This window comes from Castor canadensis, chromosome 11, assembly GCF_047511655.1.
Source record: "Castor canadensis chromosome 11, mCasCan1.hap1v2, whole genome shotgun sequence".
Classification (NCBI taxonomy): domain Eukaryota; kingdom Metazoa; phylum Chordata; class Mammalia; order Rodentia; family Castoridae; genus Castor; species Castor canadensis.
This window is the reverse complement of record NC_133396.1, coordinates 105212904-105240195: the sequence shown is the minus strand read 5'-3', so window position 1 is coordinate 105240195 and position 27292 is coordinate 105212904. Positions and strand designations below refer to the sequence as shown.

The 27292-nt window shown below is 43.9% G+C and overlaps 1 protein-coding gene across 9 annotated transcripts; it reads left to right on the top strand.

Annotated features, from left to right (window-relative positions):
- The first annotated feature begins 11427 nt into the window (after positions 1-11427).
- Slc25a44 (solute carrier family 25 member 44) lies at positions 11428-27230 on the top strand. 9 transcript variants are annotated; one of them, XM_074047869.1, is made up of 6 exons: positions 11431-11711; positions 15689-15799; positions 15922-16302; positions 16948-17585; positions 22358-22485; positions 24640-27230. In XM_074047869.1, the coding sequence occupies exons 4-6, from the start codon at positions 16961-16963 to the stop codon at positions 24829-24831; spliced, it is 945 nt and encodes a 314-aa protein (XP_073903970.1). In that variant the 5' UTR covers positions 11431-11711; positions 15689-15799; positions 15922-16302; positions 16948-16960; the 3' UTR covers positions 24832-27230. The 9 variants fall into 9 exon arrangements, with proteins under 9 accessions (XP_073903975.1, XP_073903973.1, XP_073903970.1 ...); XM_074047870.1 differs by lacking the exon at positions 15922-16302; XM_074047874.1 differs by lacking the exons at positions 15689-15799; positions 15922-16302; positions 24640-27230 and adding an exon at positions 23311-24622 and having other exon boundaries at positions 11428-11711; positions 22409-22485.
- Positions 27231-27292: the final 62 nt, after the last annotated feature.

The window sequence follows — 27292 nt, the reverse complement described above, 5'->3', positions numbered from 1 at the left end:
TGACTAATATACCCCTTTCCAACCACTCTCTGCCTCCCTCAACATCACATGGGTGTGTGTGTGTCTGTTTCCTCCATATTTTGCTTTTCCATTCACTGTCAATGATACTAAGTTTCTTCCATGTTTTAGCTAGTGTGAATAATGCTGCTTTGTACGTAGGTGCATAGCTATCTCTTCAAGACCCTGCTCTCAGTTCCTTTGGATGTATACCCAGACATGGAAATTGCTGGGTCATACAGAAATACCATGTTTAACTTTTTTGAGAACTATTGTGTTTTCCATAGCAGGTGTACCATTTAACATTCCCACCAGCAGTGCACAGGCATTCCAGTTTCTCCACATCCCCTCCACCCCTTGGTATTTTCTGTTTTTTGTTTTGTTGCTGTTGTTGGTGGTGGTGGTTTGTCTGCTAGTAGCCATCTTAATGATTTGCATTTTTCTGATGTCTAGTGATAATTGAGACTCTTTTCATGTGCTCATTGGCCATTTGTGTATCATCTTTGAAGGGATGTCTACTCAAATATTTTGTCTGCTGCTGAATCAAAGTTGCTTATTTTGCTGTTGAGTTTTAGGAATTCTCTCATGGTGACAATTCCTTCCCTAACACTGGTCCTTTGATCTCTGGCTACAGGGTTCCTCCTCACTTTCTTTCTGTTTAGCCTCTACTTTGTAGTTTCCTTTAAGGACTCCTCTTTCCCTTTAAAAGGACCCATGGTTAATGTCTTCCTGACTATTGCTGCAATGGCAACTCCTACCTCTTTTTATTTTTTCTTGTGGAACTGGGGTTTGAACTCAGGGCCCTGGGCTTACTAAATAGGCACTCTACCAATTGAGTCCTTTCTGCATTGGTTGTTTTTAAGACAGGATCTTGTTTCATGCAGGGTACCAGTGGCTCACATCTGTAATCCTAGCTACTCAGGAGGCAGAAATCAGGAGAATCATGGTTTAAAGCCAGCCTGGGCAAATAGTTCATGAGACCCTATCTCAGAAAAAAAAAAAAAATCACAAAAAAGGGCTGGTGCAGCAGCTTAAGGTGTAGGCCCTGAGTTCAAACCCCAGTATTGAAAAAAAAAAAAAAAAACCAAAAAACAAGGATCTTGCTTCATGCCCAGGACCAGCCCAGATCACAGTCTTCCTATTTGTGCCTCCTGGGGACAACAGGCTGTACCACACACCTGGCCATTGATTGAGATGTGCTCTTGAGAACTTTTTGCCAGGGCCAGCCCTGAACTGTGACCTTCCTAATATCTACCTCCCAAGTAGCTAGGATTACAGGGGTGAGCCACCACCCCCAACTACTTCCACCTCTTAACCAAGGATGCCCATGCATTCATTCAGCAGGCAGACACTCAATACCAATATGATTAAGAATCTACCGTAGGCTGGCAGAGTGGCTTAAGTGGTAGAGTTCCTGCCTAGCAAGTGTGAGGCCCAGCGTTCAAGCCCCAGTACCATTAAGAAAGGAAAGGAAGGGAAGAAGGAAGGAAGGAAGGAAAGAGGGAGGGAGGGAGGGGGAAAGGAAGGGAGGAAGGAAGGAAAGAAAGAAAGAATCTGCCCTAGACAATGGGGAAAAATCTGATCCAGGCTTGTTTCCTGTCTTCACAGGGCTTACAGTCCAGCTGTAGGGACAGACCAATAACAGTGAGAGCTGGGGTAGAGGGTGGTGGGGAGAGGGGTGGGGATATTGTAGGACATTGTATTGCTAACTCAGGCTTTCTTTTCTTTTCTTTTATTCATATGTGCATACAATGTTTGAGTCATTTCTCTCCCCTTCCCACCCTCCCCCGTCCTCCCCCCTCACCTCCCCTGTCCTCCCCCTCCCCCCCAACTCAGGCTTTCTGCCTCCTGGACACACCAAAGACATTTCTAGAGCAACATGTTCAAACTGGGTTTATCATTCCCTCCAAACCTGTTCCCCATTCACTCTCCATGCTTTTTTTTTTTTTTTTTTTTTTTGCGGTACTGGGGCTTGAACTCAGAGCCTACACCTTCTTTTCTTTTCTTTTTTTTGTGGTACTGGGATTTGAACTCAGGGTCTCATGCTTGCTAGGCAGGTGATCTACCACTTGAGCCACTCCACCAGTCCTTTTTTGTGAGGGTTCTTTTCAAGATCAGGTCTTGAGAGCTATTTGCCCAGGCCGGCTTTGAACCACAATCCTTCTGAGTGGCTGGAATTGCAGGCTGAGCCACAGGTGCCCGGCTCTCTCCATGTTATTTAATCACACTGCAGTGCAGACACTTGGGACTCACCCTATAAGCCCTCTCCCTCCCCTTCCACATTTAGAGGGCCACCAAGTACCTCTCCTTGACTTTCTCCCTCTTCCTGGAATTCCTTAGCATCTCTCCAGTCCACTGGGACATACCATCCCCCAGGACAACCCCAGCAGACCCCTATCCAATCTCTGTTACCTTTTCTCCTCTCATCCATCCACTCCATACCACTCAAGGGCAGGGAGAGCTTTCTAAACACAAATTCTGCCTCAGATGCTAAGTGGCTTTCATTAAATTCAGAATATAAAATAAAGACTCTCAGGACTGGTGTGCTTTGTCTCCAGCTCCCCTATACCTGCCTGGCATGACTTACAATACCTGAGTCCTCCATGTGGTTTCATGGAAACCCTTGTTGAGTGCCCACCAATGGAACTAGACAGATGGCCTGCCTTCAGGAAACCAGCAGTGAGGTTCCTTTGGGCTTGCTACCTCTACCTGGATGCTGTTAGTGCCCTATTTGCACCCGCGTGTAACCCTCACACAGTGCTACTTTCTCACTGCACTTGTGTGCCTGTAACGTGGTAGGCACCCACCCCATGCTGAAATCCATTCATAAAAATGTATTGTGCACCCATGGTGTGACAGGCACTGTTAGGTGCTGAGGACACATTGTCAACAGCAAACGGTGTTTTCAGAAGATTTTGGTTCTTGCGCTCTGGCATGGAAGGATCCAAGCAGAACAGGTGAGGCAGAAAAGTTTTCTTAAGGGAAGGGGAAGCATTGGCTCTGCCAGATGAAAGGAGGTGCTGTGGTCTTTTGTGGGTCATTTTTATAACATCTTGATTGGAGGTAGGAAGAGAGTACTTCGTTACTTGGCTTCTCTGACCTGTGGGCTAGGGGGAGGAACTCCTTGAGTCAGGAAGGGGAGTAGTCCCAAACTGTCCCTAATCTTAACCTGCCTCAACATCAGTGGCACAAAATAGACACCATTCTTATCTATTTTATGGAGCATGCATTCTAGTGTGAAAGACAATGTATAGAAACAACAGTGTTCAATTAAATTAAGCCTGCGACGCCTCTGCGGTAACCCAATTTAGTACAACTAGCTTAGTACAATCACTCTTTTGTTGTTGTTGTTGTTGTTGGTATTGAGGTTTGAACTCAGGGCCTCCACCTTGAGACACTATGCCAGCCCTTTTTTTGTGAAGGTTTTTCAAGATCGGGTCTCTCTAACTATTTCCTCAGGCTGGCTGAACTAGGATCCTCGTGATCTCTGCCTCCTCAAATAAGGCAAAACATCAAATTGCCATCAGTTTGTCACTTCCGTTTTCTGTCCCTAAATTGTCTGACCACATTGCTGTCCAGGGGTCTTTGACCCTGTTCTGATTTTTTTTTTTTTGCAGTACTAGGATTTGAATACAGGGCCTCAAGCTTGCTAGGCAGGTACTATACCACTTGAGCTACTCTGCCGGTCCTTTTGTAAGGGGACAAATGTGAGGGGAAATAAATGGCAAGAATAGCTTTGGAAATAAAATGGCAGAAATGTTTCTGGGAACAAGGGACAGAAACGACCCTGGGAATGTAAAGGGAACAAATGGCAGAAGTAACTTTGTTTTAGATAAAGGAGACAGGAAGTTGTTCTTAAAAGCAAATATCTAAGAGACATGAGAAATAGGCTTCTTACGCAGGTGGTAAAGCACAGTGGTCTTTTTTTTCCTAGATAAGGGAAACAAAGCATTCCTATAGGCAGACATTAAAGAGATGAAATATGGACCCCTAGAGGAAAGTAACACAGCAAACTTTCCCAAGATAAAAGAAAAGGGGTCTCACCAAAATAACGAGCATAGTCATAAAATGTACACAACAAGTTTCAAGGACAGGATGGGCTAATGAGACCCTCTTGGAATGTCTACTTAGATAAGGATGGGGGCAACCAGATGGTTGGGTTCAGCAAGAAGCTAATCAGATAGCCAATTATAGATGCAACTTCAAAGTAGAGTAAGAGGGGGGTGCCTAAAGTCAGGTCCCTATGTAATCTTTTGACTCCAGCTATTCTATGACTCAGCCCTTTCACTAAATCCCACCCATCAGGGTGCTTTGCTATCCTTTCAATAAACTTTGTGCTTGCTCTAACTCTTAACTCCTAGTCCAGCATCTTCAATCATAGACTATGCCAGGACATGAACCTGGGAACAACAATCCAGTATCACTATGGGACTTTATAAAGGTTTCGGTGTCTACTATGAATGAAATGAGGACCCACTGACTGGAACAGAAGAGAGTCACAATCTGATTTACAGTTCAAAAGGATCACTGATGTGTGCCTGAAGTCCAAACTACTTGCCAGGCTGAGATGGGAGGATCACTTGAGTCCAGGAATTCGAGACCAGCTTGGGCAATACAGAGAGATCCTATCTCACGTCCGGTAATCCTAGCTGCTCAGGAGGCAGAGATCAGGAGGCTTGTAGTTGGAAGCTAGCCATGGCAAATAGTTCATGAGACCCTATCTCAGAAAACAACCATTACAATAAAGAGCTGGTGGAGTGGCTCAAGGTGTAGGCCCTGAGTTCAAGTCCCAGTACTTCAAAAAAAAAAAAAAGGAGGAAGAAAATCACTCTGCTGCTTTATTGAGACTAGAATGTAGCAGAAGCAGGGGTAGAATCAGAGGCTAATGAGGAAGCTCCTGGGAAAATCCAGTGAGAAAAGATGGTGGCTGGGACCTGGGTGGTCCTATGGAGGTGCTGGGAACTGGTTGAGTTCTGGCCATAGCTTTAAAATAAAACCAATGATATCTGATCTGCATTGCACACAGAAAAAGAGAACAGTCAAAGATGGACAGTCTTTTATCCTGGTCAAATGGAAAGAGAACTACCAATAGTCTGAGATGAGGCAGACAGTAGACAGGTCAGATGTGGGAAGGAATAGGATTCCACCACACTGTCAGTCCAGGTTCTACAGAGAAATAAGAGATATGTCCTACCTGTCCTTCCAATGCTTAAGTATATATTGTGAAGCTGTCAAGTCCAAATCTGTAGGGTAAACCTGTAGGCTGGGAACTCTGGGGACAGGAGCTGATTTTTTTTTTTTTTTTTTAGGTGCTGGGGATGGAATCCAGGACCTTGCTCATGCTAGGCAAGAGCTGTAACACTGAACTACATATTGTTGTTTTGAGACAAGGTCTCACTAAGGCTGGCCTCAAACTAATGATCCTCCTGCCTTAGAGTCACAGGTGCCAGCCCTGAAGTTGCAATCTTGATGAATTTCTTCCTGGGGAAACTTCAGTTTTGCTCACAAGGCCTTTCAACTGAGTAGATGAATCCCACCTACACTATGGAGGTAGTCTCCCTTACTTAAACTCAACTGAGTATAGTTGTTAACCACACCTACAAAATGCCTTCATAGCAATGCCTAGGTTAGTGTTTGAGATCAGTGTCTGACTTAAAAACTAGATAGTATAGCCTATCTAAATTGATAGAAAGTTACCCATCATATTAAGATTGAAATGTCCATTAGCGCTATTTGAGGCAGTTGTTAGCACAAGTTTGGAGTTCATGAGGAAGGGTCCATTTTTTGGTGGGACTGGGTTTTTGTTTATTTATTTATTTTGGCAGCATTGGGATTTGAACTCAGGGCCTCATGCTTGCTAGGCAGGCACTCTTTATGCTTGAGCCACTCTACCAGCCTTTTGGATGGTGTTTGAACTCAGGGCTTTGTGCTTGTAAAGCAGGAGCTCATCCACTTGAGCCACACCTCCACTTCATTTTGCTGTGGTTATTTTGAAGACGGGGGTCTCATGAACTTTTTGCAAGGCCTTTCAACTGATTAGATGAGTTCCCATCCATACTGGGGAGGTTGTCTTCCTTAGTATCTAGGATCACAGGCATTAGCTACCAGCACTTGGCAAGGATCCATCTTTGAGAGATCAATATTTTAAGAAAGGAAGGATTTATTTTGGCTTATGGTTTCAGAGGTTTTAGTCCATGATTGGCCCCATTACTGTGGGCCTGTGACTAGGCAGAACCTTCTGGTAGGGATGGCGGTATGGCTCAAGTGGTAGAGTGGCTGCCTAGCAAGTACAAGAGCCTGAGTTCAAACCCCAGTACAACAAAAAAAGAGCTAGAACCTCCTGGTTGGAGAGGGCGTGGGGGAGCAGCTTTGCTCATGGTAACTGGGAAGCAAAGAGAGTGAGAGATATTAATTTTTTGTCATACTAAAGCACGCACAACTTAAATGCACCATTAATGGTATTTAGCGCTTTCACAATGTCGTGCAACAACCTCTACTGTCTAGTTGTAGACCATTCTCTTCACCTGAAGAGGAAATCCTGGCAGAATGATTCACGTGGTAGCAAGCATGAGGCCCTGAGTTCAAACCCCAGTACTGCCAAACAAAAGAAAAAAAAAAAAAAAAAAGGAAAACAAATCTTATCCTCATTAATCAGTCACTCCTTAGGCTCCCTCCCGCCAGCCCCTGGCAACTGCTTATCTACTAATCTGCTCCTGTCTATGTAGATTTGTTTAGAATAGTATTTCATATAAACGAGAGTCCATAACAGCTGGGCTTTGTGTCTAGACTATCTCACTTAGCATAATGGTTTCAAGGTTCATCTATGTTGTTGCAACTATCAGTTTCCTCCTTTTTCATCGCTTCATACTTTTTTAATCCCTGAATGATATTCCATTATATGGATATACCGTATTTTGTTTACTCATTCAGGAGTTGAACATTTGGGTTGTTTCTACTTTTAGCTAACGTGAATAGTGCTGCTATGAACATTCATGTGTGTTTGTGAGAATGTCTGTTTAGTTCTCTATCCAGGAGTGAAATTGCTGAGCCTTATGCTAATTCTATGTTTAGCTTATTGGGGAAGTGCTGCCGCTGCACCATTTTATATTCCCACCAGCAATGTTCCAGGGTTCCAAGTTGTCCACATCCTTACCAATGCTTATTATTTTCTGGGGCTTTTGTTCATTTTGTTTTTGCAGTGTGGGGATCAAACCCAGGGCCTTCCACACCCTAGGTAAGTGTTCTACCCCTGGGCCACATGTCCAGTCTGCTTGTATGTTTTAATTTTAGCTACCCTAGTGATTGTGAAGTGGTATCTCACTGACTTGGTTTTCATTTGCATTGTTGTAATGACTAATGTTGTTTCCTGTGTGTCCTTGCCATTTGTATATTTTCTTTGGAAGAGGGTCTATTCAAGTCATTTACCACCCTTTTTTTTTTGTGGTACTGGAGTTTGAACTCAGGGCCTACACCTTGAGCCACTCCACCAGCCCTTTTCTTGTGATGGATTTTTTTCAAGATAGTGTCTTTTGAACTATTTGCCCAGGCTGGCTTTGAACCATGATCCTCCTGATCTCTGCCTCCTGAGTAGCTAGGATAACAGTGTGAGCCACTGGTGCCCGTCAATGTATACTAATAAAAAAGTTAAAAAAAAAAAAGAAAAGCTAAGAAATATTTTTGCTGGTGGAATGGCTCAAATGGTAGAGGGCCTGCCTACTTTAGAGTACAAGGCTCTAAGTTCAAAGGCTCTGAGTTCAAACCTCACTGAGAGAGAGAGAGGGAGAGAGAAAGAGAAAATAAAAAAGCAACCCCATTTACAATAGCTACCGTAGCTGGGGTACAGCCAGGAGTACAGCACTTGCCTAGCATGCACAAGGCCTTGGGTTCAATCCCCAGCAGCACACACACATACACATGCACAGTCTTGGGAGACTGGCACTTCCTGTGACCCTGAAGCTGACTGCTACTACCAGTGCAGCATCCTACAATAGCTACACCTAAACAAAGCAACTAATAACAAATTTAAGCAAAGAAGTGAAAGATATCTATAATGAAAACTATAAAATATTCATTAAAGAAATTACAGAGGACCAAAAAATGGAAAGACATCCAAGTTCATGAATTAGAAGAATCAATATTGTTAAAATGTACATACTGGGGCTACGATGTAGCTCGGTGGTGCAGTGCTTGCCTAGCATGCGTGAGGCCCTGGGTTCGATCCCAGCACCAAAAAAGAAAAGACAAAAAAAAAAACCTCTCCCCCCCAAAAAAAAATGTACATACTGGACTGGGGTTGTAGCTCAGTGTACAACCCCATGCATGCATTTGTGATCATCACTATACTGACGCATTCAGTATAGTGAGATGCATTTTGAGAAGCAGTTTCACTTTAAATTTATATCTCTTATTGTGTAAATCTTTACTTAGACAGAATGGCTTTTCTTAAAGTAGGTATGCTATGGTCACCTTGATTGTATTTGTCATTGTGATGTCAGAAACTTCGTCAAAAGTTCAATCCCCAGCACACACACTAACAAAGTCATACTATTCAAGTATGATCTACAAATTCAACGAAATCCCTATCAAAACACCAATGACATTCTTCACAGATCTTGAAAAACAATCCTAAAATCTGTATGGAACCACAAAACATCCTGAATATCTGTTAAAAATGTCTTTAAGATATTGGGGTGTCATGAGAAAGAGGCAACACAACTCAGAAGTCAACAGGCAAGGCAAAATTTACTTTGTGTGCACAGACAAAGAGCAAGCACACTGGGCAGGAAGTCCACTTGGGTTTTATCTCTAATACAATATTGCCCCTCCCCTGGATAGGGCAGGTTTTGGGTTCACAGTCTACATGGTTGGTTTACTGAAAAGGGGACATAGGGAAAAGTTCAGAAGTTCAGGGAAGCAACAGCTGTTCTAGGTTATCAGCTCCGGAACCAGGGAATCTAGTGGAATTTTGTCTGGCCAAGGATAACAACACTTTGTTCTTTTATTTATTTATTTTTGTGGTAGTGCAGTTTGAACTCAGAGCCTTCACCTAGAGCCACTCCACTGGTCCTATTTTTGTGATGGGTTTTTTTGAGACAGGGTCTGGAAAACTATTTGCCTGGGCTGACTTCGAACTGTGATCTTCCTGATCTCTGCCTCCTGAGTAGCTAGAATTACAGGTATGAGACACTGGTGCCCAGCAACTCTTTGTTCTTAATAGAAACTTTTGTCAGGTTAAGCAGAGTCAATGAAGCGTATGGGAATTGAGTTAGTGAGACTAACATTTGTAACAGCAGTGGTTACTGACTAAATTCTTCAAGAGTAAAGACCCAACCTAAGCTGATTCTCACAATAGCCAAATCAATCAAGTAAAAAAAGCAAGGCAGGAGGCATACTACTTGACCAAAAATATACTACAAAGCTACAGTAATCAAAAGAGCATGGTATTGGCATAAAAACAGACATGTGAGACCAATAGAACAGACCAGAGAGCCTAGAAATAAATGCACAGGTCCACAATCAACTGAGTCTTGAAAAATGTGGTAAGAACATGCATTGGAGAAAGGATAGCCCTAGCTAAGTGCCAGTGGCTCACACCTGTAATCCTAGCTACTCAGGAGACAGAGATCAGGAGGATTTCGGTTTGAAGCTGGCCTGGGGAGATAGTTCATGAAACCCTATGTTGAAAAAACCTTTCACAAAAAAGGGCTGGTTCTGTGGCTCAAGATGTAGGCCCTGAGTTCAAACCCCAGTACTGCAAAAAAAAAGGACAGCCTTTGCAATAAATGATGCTGGGAAGATTAGATTGGGTATCCACATGCAAAAGAATGGAACTAGATTCCTCTCTCTAACCAGTTACAAAATCAGTTCAAAATGGATTAAAGATTTAAATGTAAGACATGAAACCATGAAACTACTAGAAGAAAACAGAGAAATGCTTCAGAATATTGGAATGGGGTTGGATTTTTTGCACAAGACCCCAAAAGCACAGGAAACAACCTAAGAAGCTTCTGCACAGCAAATGAAACAATCATCTTAGTGAAGCAACAACTTACAGAATGGGAGAAAACACTTGCAAATTATACATCTGACAAGGGATTAATATTCAGAACATAATCTTAACTAGACATTTCTCAAAAAAGGATATACAAATGGCCAATAGGAATATGAAAAAAATGCTAACATCAGGGAAATGAAAACCAAACCACAATGAGATATGAGATACTGCCTTACTCCAATAAGACTGGCTATTATCAAAGAGACAAGCCAGGTGCTGGTGGCTTACACATGTAATCCTAGGTACTCAGGAGGCAGAGATCAGGAAGATCATGGTTCAAAACCAGTCTGGGCAAATAAATAAATAAATGAGAACTTATCTTGAAAAAAAAAATCACTAAAAAGGGCTGGTGGAGTGGCTCAAGGTGCAGTACTGAGTTCAAACCCCAGTACTGCAAAAAAAAAAAAAGACAAAAGATGAGGAAATATAGCTCAGTGGTAGAGCACTTGCCTATGGTGTGTGAGGCCCTGGGTTCTAGCACCGAGGAAAAAAAAAAAAGGAAAAGATAACAAGGCACTGGTGGCTCATGCCTATTCCTAGCTACTTGGGAAGACTGAGCTCAGGTTCCAGGCCAGCATTGGCAATATTTTGCCAGACCCTATCTCCAAAACAACCAGAGCAAAAGGGACTGGAGGTGCAGCTCAAGGAGTGGAGAGCACCTGCTTTGCAAACGTGAAGCCGAGTTCAAACCCTAGTCCTCTGAAAATAATAATAAATAATAATGTTTGACCTGACTTAAACATTACACACTGTATACATGTATCAAAACTGTACATGGTACCTCACTGATATGTTCCAATTTTTCAGTGAAATTGAAAACAAAAATAAAAGAAAAAATGAAAGGTAGGGCATATCTCTAATCCCAGTACTGGGGATGCTGAGACAGGAGGATGGCGACTTTGGGGCCATCCTGATCTACATAGCATTGCCGTGTTTCAAAAAAGAAAACAACAAAAACAAAAAAACCCTGGAAGTATAGAATACATAAATATATTAAATATAGGCACAGCCAGTTTCACAACTGGATTGAGTGTCTTAATGTCACCTCCACCTCCAGGATGTCCCGATTCTACAATTTCTTGAGTTACCAAAGTTCTAAATTGATTATTTAATTTGTCTTTCCTGTTGCACTTTGACCTCTACTGTTTTGGCTCTATAAAAATAAAAACTACACAAAAATTAAAGATTAGATGATGATGATTAGATCTGAACATAAAGTTTTCAATAGATCCTGAAATACAAGATAACCTATCTTTACAACTTGATCTTCAAGAAGCACCCTGGTGACTTAATTTTCGCGAATTGGAAAGAGCCCAGGCAGCGCACGCACGCGCAGTAGAGCTGAGAGCATAGCGAAGCTAAAGAAGGCGTGGCTACTGCCATAATCTAAGATGGCCGTCGTAGCCGCCGGTCCTCGCTTCCTGGGGGCGGCTCAAAGACTCAGAACGGCATTGGTGGGATGACCCACTAGTAATTGGGGGCGGGAATGACAGCGTCGCACTTTCCGGTTCCGGCAGTACCGGGATTCTAGTCGAGATGGAGGAAGATGCGACCCGAAGCCGTCATTCGCTGGGAACGGAGGGCAGAGCTGGGGCTGCAGCCTAGAAGTTCGGGCTTGGAGTTCGTCTCAGACACGGTGGAACCTCCGGGGTCTGAGAAGGTAAGAGAAACATGGTGCTAGGGGTGGCTGAGGGCTAGGGTCTCTGAGGACCCGGACTTGTCAAAGAGGCAGCGGATGAGTGTGACGCCGGGCTGCAGTGTCGTGGGAGACCGCCTTGTAGTTTTGAGAGTGAAGGACAAATCCAGTGAGGTATTGCTAGGAGGACTAGATTTGCTGACAGCGACAGACGCATTCGAGGGGCATGTTTGAGGACCCAGAGTTGGCTGCGAGGGGGCCGGACCAAAGCTACATAAAGGAGGGTGTCACGTGGAATATGTGGGGAGGATTGTCATATAGTGTCTGTGATGAGAAATCACGTGGATACCTATGGAAGACCAAGGAAGGCTGGGTGGGAACCTCACCATGTCGGAGGGAGATACCTGGAAGGAAGGATTGGAGACATCGCTGGGGACCTCGCTTAAGGAAATGTAGGACAGGTGAGCAAGCATGCAAATGTATTCACGTCGTATGGTAATAACTCCCAGGATGCAGAGCCTGATGCAGATGCAGTAGGGAGGACAGAAGGAATGGAGGATGCTGCTCCTTATTCTTCTTTCCATCTGAGAAGTGGGGAGCCATGGGTAGACACCATGGTGACTTGATTTGGTGGGAGTGGTTGACTGAAAAAAATGGAAATGAACCAAGTGGTCATCATTATGCCCAGTTTCACTGACAAGTCAGGTTGGAGTCATAGGCCCCTAACTAGGCATAATGGTCCTGATTCCTAGAATAGTTGTTATAATTCTTTTTTTGGGGTGGTGGGTGAGTGGGTGGAACTGGTGTTTGAACTCAGGGCTTCATGCTTGCAAAGCAGGTGCCCAACCACTTGACCCACATCTCCAGTCCATTTTGCTCTAGTTATTTTGGAGATGGACTCTGGAGAACTATTTTCCCAGACTGGCCTTCCAACTAGCTAGGGGATTACAGGTGTGAGCTACCCTCTCTGGCTATAATTCTTATAATACTGAAAATTGCTAATATAAGTCACCTAGAGATCTTGTTAGAGTATTAGCTCCTATTCAACAGGTCTAAGCAGTCTGAAATTCTATTTGTTTTCCTTTTTCTTTTTGTTTCTTTTTTTGAGATAGGGTCTTGCTGTGTAGCCCCAGCTGGGCTGGCCTTGAACTTTCGATCCTCCTGCTCCAACCTTCTGAATGCTGGGATTACATGTGTGCATCACCACATCTGGTTCTGAAATTCTATAATTCTAGCCAACCCAGATGATGCTCATATTCTGGTCTGTGAATCACTCTGAGTAGCAAGGACTTAGAGCATTACTGTGCAATACAGTAATTTTTGTTATTCTATAATAACAAATAGTTTACTGTTAACAAAATGTTTTCACAATTATTAGCTTTTGTGAGCTGCACCACAACTGTTAGATAGCTGTGGCAGGCTTTATTAGCACCATGTCACAGATGGGGAAACTGAAATCCTATGAAGTGATTTGGTTCCAGTCTTACACTAGTAAGTAATGAAAGTGGAACTCAAACATGGATCTCCTGATGACTAGCATTCTTTACATAGCATCACCTTACCTTCCAGTTGACACTGCTTTCTCCTGAGCCAGAATCCCAGCTTAATGTAATGAATTTTAGTTTTAGTCTGGTATGTTTTTTTGTTTGTGCAAGGAGAATGGAAGTGAAGAGGAGGTGTACACATTTGGGTCAATTTGTCCCTTTCTATTGGTGGAGTCAGCAGTGGGGGCTCTGCCTCTGACATTTCATTTGATAACTTCAGAACAAATTGCTCCCTAATCCTGAGTCACATATTGGATCCTCATAGGAGCCCTTAAGCATTCATGCCTAAGTGGTCTCAAAGGTGGAAGAAAATCTGGAATTGGAGCTAGGTACACAAATAAGGGTCTTATAAAGGGCCAGAAAGATGTTTGACTGGCTGAATTGGGAGAAGGAAAGGCTGAAGGAAGTTTGCTTACAGGTATCTGGAAAGAGGATTTTCTAGAGGGTATTTGATATTTCAGCAGGAAGTTTGGGAGTTATGTGACAATGAGCAGGTTGAGATCCCACTTTTTAGGAGCAACTTCCCCCTTTCAAAGGAACAGAGGGGTGGGTGCGGCACACTTTCACCCTTCTACTGTAGTGGCTTAAATGAGGCATGACCCTTAGTGGCTTCTCCTGTTACCATAACAACGCTGCCTTGCAGAGTCCTTAACTTCCTTCTGGGAATTTAAAATTGACTGACACATAGGAAAGATAGAGGCAAGTGGGAAAATGGGGCAATGGACTTCTTATCTAAGTGATTCAGCTTGACAGTTTGAGATGGCACCCATGAAGCTGGGAGCAAGGCTTAGGTGGTAGAACACCTGCCAGCAAGTACAAGGTCCTGAGCTGAAACCTCAGCATCTCAAAGACAGACAAGAGAGCGAGAACCCATGAAACTAGGACCTGGAACAGAACCCTTCCTTGCTCTCTCCTGCCCTGCATAGCATGTGGTTTGCATGTGCCCAGTAGGAGGCCCTCCTGCTTGAACCCTGCTGTATTTGTTCTGTGATGACAACATACCTACTCAGCCACTAAGCTCTGTCACTCCACAAGCACACTGGGAAACAGAGGTAGTGCTTCCTTTTTCTGGAACAAAGCTGAGAGAAGTCACTGGGCATCTGCATGGCTAGAAATTTATGCTGAACCCTTGGGTGACCTGCAGTCATGAGGGCATTTACTCTGCCTCCCTTGGGTGGGAATGACTTGGTTTTAAATTTTTCAGAATGATTTGTATTGGAATCTTCAACTCCCATGGGGTGTCATGGCAGAGTAGAGGAGAAATCTTGGCTTCTGTCTCCCCTTCTTGCTGACCAGCCACATGACTTTGGACCTATTACATTTAACCTGACACTCCATTTCCTCATTTATCAGAAGTATTTAACTGTATACAGGTTAAGTTGTAAGGTTTGCATGAGAAATAGGTATTCAGTAAATCTAGTGTTTTCCTATATGTTCTCATTTCTCAGTGGTATTCAAAACATGACTTTGGGACCCTGGATGCTAAATACTTTGGGGAGGAAAAACAGTAACCACTTTCTCTTGAAGGGTTCAGAGAAGATTGCCTAATGGTCTTGGTGAATTCCTCAGGCTGAGGCAGGGGAAGAAGGACCACCTTTGCCTGTAGCAATGGCATAGCAGTGTTCTAGGAGTCCTCTTTCCTACAGAATCCTACCTCTGGCTTATTTTCCACAGCCTAAATTTTTCCATTCTGGCCAACCCAGTTGACTTCTGTTTTCTCATTCTAAACCCTTGTTCTCTGCTTTTGTCTACATTTATTCTTCCTTCATTCACTCTGCTTTGTCCTCCAGGCAACCTGTCTTGGTTCCTGACCCATGCATGCCTCAGCTCTCAGGTACTCAGTTTGCATTGTGAGTAGCCCACACTTTAATGAAAGTGACATAGTGCAGCTCACAGATTCCTGCCTGAAGAGCCAACCTTGTTTGTCTACACACTTCCATAGTAAGCCAAGAGTAGTTCCCATGGAACAAAAGCTACCTGAGCTGAGTTGGGAGTTTTGGTTGGGGAAGGTGGTTGAAGATGGACCCTGATTAGACATGGTATGAGATTTACCACTGGAACTGCTTGTGTAGAACATTTCAGTCCTCTAGAGTCATCCTTTGATGTGGCTACCTCCTTAGGGATTTCATTCAAAGCCTGAGAGCCCTTAACTTCTCAATTCCTAGAACTTAACTCTCTACTTTCCCTGTCTGGGTGAAAATTTCTCAATTTTTAGTATTCTACAGAACAGGGGTGGGCCACACTAGAGCACATGATATTACCACTAAATATATATCCAATATATGATGTTCTCAGGTTTCACATTTCCTAAATTTGAAGTTTCCGGTTTTTGTTTGTTTGTTTTAATTTTTAAGTTTAATGTTTTTTACATTTACTCACATGTGTATATATTGTTTAGCCACATCCCCCTACCCCGCTCTGCTGTTTTTTGAGACATGGTCTCACTATGTTGCCTAGGCTGGCCTGCACTGTCGATATTCCTGCCTCGGACTGCTGAGTGCTGGAAATGTAGGCATGTACCACCACAGCAGACTGTGAAGCTCCTGATTTTACAAACTTATTACATTGGTAAGCTTACTGACTTGATTTGAAATTGTAGGCAACAGATTAACTTTGTTAAGTGGGACACATGTACATTAATTTGCCCTGTTCTTTTTTTTTTTCCTATGTATTTTATATCCATTCTCCAGAGGGATCCAGTGTCTCCTTGAATAGACTGTGAGTTTCTCAAAGGCAGAGTCTGTTTTCTGTGTCACTGTTCTTCCTATATTTTGTAGGACTGAGCTTGCAGTCTGTATACTTCGTGTTGACAGCACAAAGTCAAACATGTCTGTAGTAGGTTCTCCAGGCTCTTCAGGGAAACTAATTCTCAGGTAGATTTTTTTTTTTTTTCTCTCTTTTTGGAGTGAGTTATCTAATAACCAGAGAGGACTCTGATCTTTGGCCTGATCTGACTTTCTCTTTTCCCTGGAGGGTTGGAAGGTGGTAGGGGTGCCTTGTAGTGTGAAGGCCTCACCTGTACTCTTGCCCACACTTTCTTCTAATGAAGACTGGAGAAAATATAAACTGTGGTAAGGGTGTGTTGGGGATCTCAGAGTGACCAGCATGGGAAACCAGAAATAAAATATGGGTCAAGTGGTAAATGGCACTTGCTGAGGATGAAAAACCAAAGGTAGTGCCTCTTCAGTGAGCCCAGGAGCATCAAAACTGGAGCTCTCTCTTTCAGCCTTCAGGAACCTCCTAAATATCACTTTGTGATAGCCCATTAGCCCACTTAAAGGCCCTGAATACTGCCAAGTGGTTCGTTTGTCCATAGCATCCTGATCTCTGCCTGGGTGAGCCAGATGAGGAGAGTGTTCTTGCCTGGGTGTGACACCATGATCCAGGCAGAAATAGCATTCAGGATGGACAATCCTGTAAGTTGGGGTAGGGAGCTGAGGTGAATGCAGCTAGTATAATCACTAGTGAAGAATGTTTTCTGGAGGAGGGGACCTGAGTTGAGAAGGACTGGTCCAGGACAGAGAAGAAGGCAGAAGAGTATCCTGATCTGTGAAGGACAGGGATGGACACAGCCAGGCTGAGTGAAGTCTAAGCTTTGAGGAGGTGAGTGTCCCAGGAGATGAAATTGAGAAGGGGGCTTCAGAGCCTAGTCAGGAGAGGAAAACACAAAGTTCTGACCTCCTTCCTCACATTCCTCTACTCTGCCCAAATCTCAGGTCCTCAAGCATAATGGAGGACAAACGCAACATCCAGATCATCGAGTGGGAACACCTGGACAAGAAGAAGTTCTATGTGTTTGGTGTGGCAATGACAATGATGATCCGCGTCAGTGTATACCCATTCACCCTCATCCGCACCCGACTGCAGGTTCAGAAGGGCAAGAGCCTCTACCATGGGACCTTTGACGCGTTCATCAAGATCCTACGTGCAGATGGCGTGTCGGGTCTCTACCGGGGGTTCCTGGTCAACACTTTCACACTCATCTCCGGCCAGTGTTATGTCACCACTTACGAGCTCACCCGGAAATTTGTATCTGACTACAGCCAGAGCAACACAGTCAAATCACTTGTGGCTGGTGGCTCAGCCTCCCTGGTGGCCCAGAGCATCACAGTGCCCATTGATGTAGTCTCCCAGCATCTGATGATGCAGCGCAAGGGTGAGAAAATGGGCCGCTTCCAGGTGCATGGGAACCCAGAGGGACAAGGCGTCATTGCTTTTGGCCAAACTAAGGACATCATCAGGCAGATCCTGAGGGCTGATGGGCTTCGAGGCTTCTACCGAGGCTACGTGGCTTCACTGCTTACATATATCCCAAACAGTGCTGTCTGGTGGCCCTTTTATCACTTCTATGCAGGTAAGCAGGGGCTGAGGGAGCTGGGGAGGATGGTGGACTTACCAATTGGGCTGGGATACTGTTGTTCTGTGTATGCTGGAGTGGAGATGAGATTTAATGGGGGAATGGGCCATTCATTCAGAAAACATTTGAATCCAAGAGGATTCAAAAGGAAACAATACATGGTTCTTGCCTTCACAGAGTTTATAATCTAATTAGGGACATCAGACCAGTAAAGTACATGAATATAGAACAGTGTATAGCATATGCTGTGGATGCATTGTAATCAACTTGGGTTAGTAGCATATTGGCAGAGATTGAGACAGTGAGGGAAAACAAGGTATGGAATGTTTCAGATCTGAAGATAAAATTGATGGATAATGGCTTTTTATTTTTTTGTGGTACTTGTGCTTGAACTCAGGGCCTATACCTTGAGCCACTCCACCAGCTCTTTTTTGTGAAGTTTTTTTTTTTCAAGATAGGGTCTGGAGAATTATTTGCCCAGGATGGTTTGATCCGTGATCTCCCTGATCTCTGCCTCCTGAGTAGCTAGGATTGCAGGGATGAGCCACCGGTATCCAACTAGATTGTCTTTTGAAATGGCAGAGACCATCACCAAGAACAAGACCCAGGTGTGTCTGCTACCACAATTTTGAGTAACTACCAAACTCTGGTTAGGGCAGTCAATACTTCTAACCTTCCTAATTGCTGCTGTTGGCTCCTTACCTTTGACAAGGGACATTCTGTCCTAACCCAAGTGGAACTTTTTTGGCCCAACTTTGTAATGACTTCTGTGGCACTGTACTTTTTTTAGTATATTTTTGATCATACCTTCTTTTTTGCTAGCTATGTTTATTCTGTTTAACACAATCTTTCATCATCTGAACTATTTGGTAAAATTCAGATTCCTGGACTCCATACTTGAACCTTTGGGAATGGATCCTGGCAATCTTTTTTTTTTTTTGGCAATATTGGAATTTGAACTCAGGGCCTTGAGCTTTTTAGGTAGCCACTTTACCACTTGAGCCATGCTCACATCCCAGATCCTGGCACTCTTAATGTTAAAAAAGCTTACTAGAAAGGCTGGGAATTTAGGTCAGTGGTAGAAGGCTTGCCTAGTATGCATGTAACCCTGCAGTTGATCCCAACCACTGCAAAAAAGGAAAGCAAAACACAACAGCATCTCTCAGGAAATGTGAGCATTTTCTCAGAAGTTTTTGGCCTTCTTTCCCTATTTGATTTCAGTTACCATTGAACTGCATTCTTCCAATTTGTTCCAGATGTCTGTTTCCACTCCCGGACTAACTTGTCCAGTAGTCTGACTAGCACTGTGACTGTTGGGCCTCTCAACAGGTTGCATGTACTTACATGTAAAATTTCATTTGTTTTTTGAGACAGGGTCTCACTGTGTAGCCCAGGCTGGCCTCAAACTCATGATCTTGCTTCAGCCTCTCCAGTGCTAGGATTATAGGCATGTACTGCAATGCCTGGCTTACATATGAAATTTTATTCAGTTAAGTATTCATTCCAAGCTGGATCTTCCTTCAGACTTACTCTCATCTGTCAGCGATCTTACTTTTCTCCAGATTTCTGAGACTGAAGCTGTGGAAGAGGGAGATCACTCCTTTCTTGTCCCACATCTAAAACTGGTTACTCCAGAAGGACTCTCCCAGCTTTCTCCCCATTTCTGTTGCCTTCTCTAGAAATCATGCCTATGTACCACCCTTTTGGCCTTTGCATCACCCTTCTAGCTATTCTAAGTTCTCATCATTCATCCATTGCATACATCCCTAGAGCACTGATCTTTTAAACTCTAGTTGTAGAGCTGGGATGTAGCAGGTAGAGCTCTTTGTCAGGGACACCCTTTCTCCTGTTCTTTGCGTGCCTGACTCCACATGCTTAAGGCCTTAGCTTACATGTCACCTTTACAAAATTAACTTCTTTACCCTGTTGGAAAGAGGATTCTTTCTGCTTTGTAGTTTAGCACTTTGCTTCCTTTTTGGCACTTGTTATAATTTGCATTTATTTTACCCCCAATTTGAAGTACCTTATTAGACTATAATTTCCATGAAGGTATTAAACTCTGTGTGTGTGTGTGTGTGTGTGTGTGTGTGTGTGTGTGTGGTGCTAGGGGATCCAACCTGGTGCCTTTAGCATTCTAGGCAAGTACTGTATCACTGAGCTATGTCCCCAGCCCATTGTTGTTGATTTGAGATAGAGTCTCGCTATGTAGCCCAGGCTGTGATCTTTCTGCCTCCACCTCTGGAGTACTGGGATTATAGGCATGTATTACCACACCCAACTTATTTCTTTTTTGTGTGTAGCATTTATTACAGTATCTGGCATCTAGTAAACATTAATCAATATTCATTTGTATTACTTGTCCAAAGTCATTTAGCCAGGAGAGACTTAAACCAAAGTGGTTTGGATTTATCTTCTGCCTTTTAGATAGTAGGTGCTCAGTAAACATTTTTGAATGAATAATGGTGAAGAAGGAAAGATATGGACTCTTTTGCCTACCTTCTTTTGAGATAGGGTCTCACTATGTAGTCTAGGCGCAGCTCAAACTTATGATCCTCCTGCCTAGGCCTCTCAAGTATTGGAATTACAGTGAGGTACCACCACACCTGACAAAGCCTACTCTCTTGCCTTTGTGTTTTCTGTCCTCCACAAGCCCCAGGGAAGTGATGTGCATAATTAGGATTGGAATTTGTATTCCACGCATCTTGGGGCCAGTGAAGACAGGCCCAAGGAGACAGGCAGTGCCAGTCCCAATGCTACATTCTAATGATTGCAAAATGCCTTCTTCATACCACCAATTCACTTTGTTTTTGTTTGCATGCTGGCTCTGGAAAAGAGTGATTAGAAACTGGGGGAGAGGTGTTCTGCAAGGGCTTAAGGAATTCTGCCATGCCAGCTGGGACTTTGAAGCCCTGACTTCTGCCCTACCAACCCCCTTTCTACTTCTCCTCCAATCTTTAGTTGCCTGGCCACAAACTACCAAAACTAGGCACATGAGAAAAAAAAAAAATTTAAAGGAGTGATGACTAACTAGAGAAAACCAAGAGGGAATCTTTGAAATGCTCTATGAGTTTTACGTCCCATCTGACTCAGGGCCAAAGCCTAAGTCCTAGTGGCCTTATGGCCCTTAATGACTTACCTCTTGGATGTCATTTACTGTTCCTTCCCTCACTCATTCTGCTCCAGCTTAATGGACTTGCTGTCCCTTGAAAACTTTAGGTATGCTCTTGCCTCAGGGCCTTTGCATAGGATGATATCCTGTGTGGCTTGCACTCTTATCTTGGGGGTCTTTGCCCAAACTTTACTTTCCTGTTTAAAATGGCAACCCTTTCACCCCTATCCTTGGTATTCCCTATTTACCCTTCCTGCTTTATCTTTACCTATAGCACACACCTCTGATATGGCTATGTATTTTTCTTTTTGTTCAATTATCATGTCTTCCCTCACTAGAATGTGCATTTTTTAAGGGTGAGAATTTGAAGAACTTTTATTCACTGTTAAGTTCTCAGGACCCAGGGTTCATGGTAGTCACTCAGTAACTCTTTGAATAAATGGATGAACTCTTGTCTTTCACCTCCAGAGAAGGTAAAGCAAAAAATTCATTTTCAGGTGGATTTTTCATTGGTGCCAGGAAGTAGTACATCCAGTAGCATTCAATTGTCATTAGTATTTTAAAAATGAAATGTTCTTTCTTGATATAAGCTGGTGAAAAGTTCTTGCTATAGGATGAGACTCTCTATTTTAAATTAATCATTTTTATTTATGGGCTGGAGGTGTGGCTCAAGTGGTAGTGTCTGCCTAGCAAGCGTGAGATCCTGAGTTCAAACCCCAATACTGCAAAAAACAAAAACTATAAACAAACCCCAATACTGCAAAAAACAAAAACATTATAGTTTTGAACATTCACATGGTCCAAAATTCAAAAGATATGCAATATGCAATGAAAGGACTCCTTACCCACCATAGTCACCCAGGCCCCTTCCATAGAGACCATTAGTGTCATAGTTTCGTTTTTGTCTTTTGTGGTACTGGGATTTGAACTCAGGACTTCATGCTTGCTAGGCAGGCACTCTACCACTTGAGCCACACCTCCAGCTTGTTTTGTTTTGTTGGCTTGTTTTTTTGGTGGTACTGTGTTTGAACTCAGGACCTTGCACTTGCTAGGCAGATGCACTACCACTTGAACCATGCCCCAGCCCTTTTTGCTTCATTTATTTTTTCAAATAGGGTCTTGAAGATTTTTGGCTTGGCTGGCCTATACTGAGATCCTCCAGTTTATGCCTTCTGAGTAGCTGGATGACAGGTGTGTGCCAGCATACCTAGCTTTATTGGTTGAGATGGGATCCCACTAACTTTTTGCATGGACTGGCAAATTATATATAATCAAATATTAGAGTATGCTTTTCTAGCCCATGAGTCATAAGGAGTAAGCAAGATGCATATGGATTTTGCTTCAGGATGGATTTTCTGTCCATTAGGTGAAAGGAGTCAGTCAGCAAAGAGGTTTGGAAATCCTTTCCTACAGAGGAATCTTGTCCTGTTTAAATGGGTGATGCCACCAAGATGACTTCTGGAAAGGGCCTGAGATATATAATATGAATTTTTGTTGGATGCAGGTGGAAGCAGAGAAGAGAAAGGTGTAAAGGTCCATGCTGGCGAAGGACTGAGGGCTTGTCATGGTTGCAAAGGCCATTGGGTAGAAGCAGTGGGCATTGTGAGGGCAGATGGGTGGTTCCTCACATCTTGAGGCATTGTCTTTCCCTGGATTCCAGAGCAGCTCTCGTACCTGTGTCCTAAGGAATGCCCTCACATTGTCTTTCAAGCTGTCTCGGGGCCTCTGGCTGCAGCCACTGCCTCCATACTCACCAATCCCATGGATGTCATCCGAACCCGTGTGCAGGTAATACTAGCCTCCTCCCAGAGAAGCAACTAGAAGTATAACCTTTAGGTCTTCCAGTGTCCCCCTGACCTCTTTGTGTCATGGTCTTCTAGTCCAGTTAGCCTTTTCCTGGTCAACCAAGCCCCTTCCTTGTGCTTACCATCTACAAAAAACAGCTGAGCACTCAGAAGCACCTAGATTGCTTCTCTTACCCTTTTTGCTACCTTGCATGCCTCCACCCATAACATGTCCAGTAATTCTGTTTTCCTCCAGCCATAAGCTGGGACTCCTATTCTGTAGCCTATTAGCATAGACTAGAAACCATGCTTTCCTTTGCAGGTTGTAGTTACTAGAAATACTGATTTCACTTAATATTTTAAGTCTGTCTGTTTTTCCACTAGAGCATGGGTTCTCCACAGAGAGTGGGAGTGACTGTTCTTAAGTAGGTTTCACAGATTGTTCTAGGTACACTCAGCAAACTCACTAACAAAGCCATTGGTGGTGCTGTCAAGAAATTAGTCCCTGTCTTCAGTCAGCTCCAAAGACAATTCCATAGACTCCAAATGATGATGTATGATAGGCAAAGGGTAGGTTTTGCTGTATAAAATTTTAGGTGGAGAAAAAGGGGGATTTTTTTTTTTATGGTATTGTTATTTAAACTATACCTTGAGCCACTTCACCAGCCCTTTTTTGTGATGGGTTTTTGTGAGCTAGAGTCTTACAAACTATTTGCCCAGGGTAGCTTCAAACTGATCTTCCTGATCTCCTCCTCCTGAGTAGCTAGGATTATAGGCATGAGCCACCGGTGCCTAGCTAAGAAGAATCTTTTTTTTTTTTTTTTTTAAGTGGGACTGCAGTTTGAACTCAGGACTTTACATTTGCAAAGCAGGTGCTCTACTGCTTGAGCCACACATCCAATCCAGAAAGGGGAATTTTAATGTCTTTCATGCATAACTTAAGAGGAAAGGTGGAGAATCAAGAAAGATGACTGGGAAAGTGTGGTCATTGGGCTATCATGAAAAAACGGAAGGAAGAAAGACTACCTTAACAAGTTGGAGATAAAGTCACCAGAGTGTTCAAAGGAGACAGGTATCAAGTATCGGTATTTGTGTCCCTAAGAAAGAATGCCGCCCCAACATTTGAAAATCAATACATCAACATTAGATTGGTTTGCAAATAAAGAATAACCTCCACCGTCATCATGGAGAGCAAGGGTCCATCTCATTCTCTCCTGAGCTTCATCCGAATGTCCTAGGAGGAGATCCTAGGGGAAGGATGGTTCTTTCTGTTTTGAGGAGCTCCCAGGCTGGAGGCCAGAGGCATAGCTGAAAAAGCCCTTGAGATGACTGTGGATATGTGGGAGGTTAGGGAAGCGTAGCTGGTCAAGTGAGAGTCCTGGAGAGGTAGAAGAGAGTGTGGAGGAAGGTGCTGAAGGAGGCAGGGATGGGGAGATGTTCATAGCCAGGGCTAGGACCACCCGTGCACATTATACTGGGTGGAGAGAATTATGAACAAGTTGTGCCTCTGCCCTGCATTGGCTGAGGAGGTTTTGGAATGATCTCTAAGGTTTGGGTAGGGGCAGAGGGGAAGACTGTTGAGAAAGAAAGAAGAGATTCTTGCCTTAGCCAGGCTTTTAGTGTGATAGGAAAGACAGGCCACAGGGTCTGTGAGCACTAAAGATAGGGGAGGATTCTAGTTCTGGGCTTGAGAGTGATTGAGATGACCAGAGTCAAAAATCACAGACTGGCAGAGCTACAGAGGACCTAGAGGGGATTGAATCCAGCCTTCTTAAGACCAGAGAGAAACACCCTGTCCAAAGACTCAGAGTAGCTTGTCTAATGGTAGTAACAGCTAACACTTAGCAAGCTCTTGCTGTCTGCCAGATATTATCAGCATTTACTTTCTTTTAGTTCAGAACAACTTCATGGCACAAATACTATTATCACAGTTTTATATTTGAGGAAGCTGGGGTGGAAAGAGGTGAGTAAATTACTCAAGGTTATGCTGTTAGCTAGCCGGGCAGCAGACTTCAAACCCAGGCAGTCTGGCATCCCTCCAAAGTAGATCCAGCCCTTCTGACTCCCAAGTCTAATTCTCCCCACTTGTCTGAGGCAGGGGCACTGAGCAGAGTGGTTCTAACTGAAAACTGGTTCTTCCCTGTGTTGACTTTTCCAGGTTGAAGGCAAGAGCTCCATCATCCTGACGTTCAGACAGCTGATAGCAGAAGAGGGGCCTTGGGGCCTCATGAAGGGCCTCTCTGCTCGAATCATCTCAGCCACCCCCTCCACTATTGTCATTGTGGTGGGCTATGAGAGTCTCAAGAAACTCAGCCTCCGACCTGAGCTGGTGGACTCGAGACACTGGTAGCCAGCAGTGGACAGAGAAACCTGCTGTTTCCTACACTACTCTGGGCTGGGGCAGAGCAGGGAACAGTGCCCTCTCTAATGCTCCCACCATATACCCAGCCCTGCCCTGGGCAAGGTAGCCTACCTGGGACAGGGCAGAGTCTTTGGACTGTTCTTGTGGAAGAGGTTCCATTCCTGGCTCCTCTGCCCCCACTGTTTTTATTTCTCCTGCTTCCTTACTCAGCCCCTGTACTTAGTCCACTACCCTGAAGAGCCCACCCCCCCACCCTGCAAGCATCTCTCTGGCTTCCTTTTCCATTTGTTTCTGAGACCCTGGAAAGAGCTGTGCATAGAGCTTGCTTCCTTCTTCCTCTTGGGTTTTCAGCCCAGACTCTAAGCAGCTGCCCAGTCCTTTCCCACTTCATCCATTAGGTTTGCTTATTTTTAATTTGGAACTGAGCTGCCCACTGGACTATTCCACTTTTCCCTGCCTCTTGGGGCAAGTTGCCTGGCACTTTTGCACAAGGAGTAGGAGCAGCAACCCCCCTCTGGCTCTTCAGAGCACTCTTCCTCTCTGGAGAAGTTACCAGGATGGGGAGAAATGTTGATACTTTATTTTACGTATTTTTTAAACATCTGTGAACCAGACTATTGTCTTAGACCTGCTAAAGTACCAGTCCTGCTGTCAGAACCCACATCTTCCTCAGACAAGTGGAAAAATGTCATGTAGTTTTTTTTCCTTAATCCCAGTTCTTTATGTCTCCATTGTCCCTTCAGTGCTCCTTCAGTCTCAGGACCCTCTGGACAATATAAGCTGTTGGCTTCCCTTAGCCAGATAACAAGAGTGGAGGGCACAGTTCTAAGTAAATCAGGCTTCCAAGGGTACACAGGAGTTGGAGCACAACCCTGAAAAGTCAAGTTGAGAGAGTAAATTGGTTTGGAAAGTGACATGAGGCTGTATGTTCCCCATAATAATATCTCTTCAGGTCAGCTGAGCCAAGCCAAGCCCAGGAGAAGGTAGTGGAGATTCTTGGCCCCAGGTAGCCATGACACATATATACCCTAGTCAGTCACTCACAACAACAGATGTCTCACGATGCAAATCTCTTAGATAAGGAATGTTTTTTTTCTTTTTGGATGTGAAGAGTCTTCCCGGTCATGGCACTCTGTGCTTGCAAGAGAATAAAGAACAGTTCAGGAAGTTACCCAATACGAGGACCAGTGCATTTACCAGCCCGATACTGCCAAGCTTATCTGTTGAAACTCTCCTCAGGAGCTAGGAGATGGCGCTTCTCCTTCCTTGCCTCATTCTCATTCACCTCCACCAAGCCTGTGTTGCAGGCAGAGAGGTGCAGCAAATGGAATAAGAAGGCAGCCAAACCCTGCCTTTCTTCTTGAGACATTAGGCCTGGATGATCCTCTAAACCTTTTTAATGGTCCCACCCCCTGGGAAAGGCCATGGTGCCAATTTGAAAGGTGCTAGCTACCTGAAGCCTTGATATTTTATGGCTTCTCCACATTCTTCCATCCTGGCCAGATCAGAATCTGAAAATCATATTTCTCTACCTTTGTCACCACCACATTATTTTTAAATTTTGTTTGTCCTTCCTGCACTTTGTCAAGAGAGTCCTCCAATTCATACTACAAATGGTCATCCAAAGGGTTGAGCCCACAAATCATTCTGTTATCTTTCAGCCCCTAACCTCTTTACCACGAATGTAATAGAAACAAGGGACCCTCTTTCTTTAAGCTTTTCCTAGTGAGCCTTCCCACACACACACCCTTGGCAGTGCTGGGGTTGAGCTAATGGTCTCCAGCTTGCTAGGAAGGCACTCTATTGTTTGGGCCACAGCCCTACAAAGACCTTCAAAGATTGGTTTACTCAGCTCTACAAATTTCTCTCTCTACAGACTCGTTTTAGATCTTTCCCTACTGTGGTAAAATATGGACAGAAGGTATTTGCCTCCTGCATTAGGTATTTTTTAGTTTCTTTCTCCCTCCCACTCCAGACTCCTTATATCCTTATAGTCTTTCTCTCTCTCTCTCTCTCTCACACAACACGCACGTACGAGAGTTTGGATGACGTGTGTAAATTAAAAGGACCCCTGGCCCCTATTTTCCTTGTTTAGGGCCCGGGATGGGTTTACAATAGATCTTGATGAGGAGGGGCAGTGGACTACTTGTTTCCCTTAACTGGCGACCAAAGCAGCTGGAAATTTTGATATATTGGAGGGTAGCCAAAGTAGAAAAACTGGGAGACTGGGCAAGGGAAACGCGACTGAGGACTGAAGGACAGGGAATGAAAATCAGGCTCACTTAACACTTGACAAAATGGACTCTTGTGAATGTTAGCAGCTAATATTCACTGTTGCACTGTATGACGTCTCTGAAGTGTAATTAAAAGTTTTTATTGCGCCCTCAGCTCCGGCTTGCGCAGATTTTTCGAGGCTGCAACAGGGGACATGTACCACATATTCTCGGTT

What these genes read in the sequence shown, in the direction of transcription:
- Slc25a44 (XM_074047870.1), top strand. Translation starts at nt 16,961, where the DNA reads ATGGAGGACAAACGCAACATCCAGATCATCGAGTGGGAACACCTGGAC. An exon ending in CTTTTATCACTTCTATGCAG is followed by an intron (nt 17,586 to 22,357) that starts GTAAGCAGGGGC and finishes CCTGGATTCCAG; the next exon opens with AGCAGCTCTCGTACCTGTGT. An exon ending in TCATCCGAACCCGTGTGCAG is followed by an intron (nt 22,486 to 24,639) that starts GTAATACTAGCC and finishes TGACTTTTCCAG; the next exon opens with GTTGAAGGCAAGAGCTCCAT.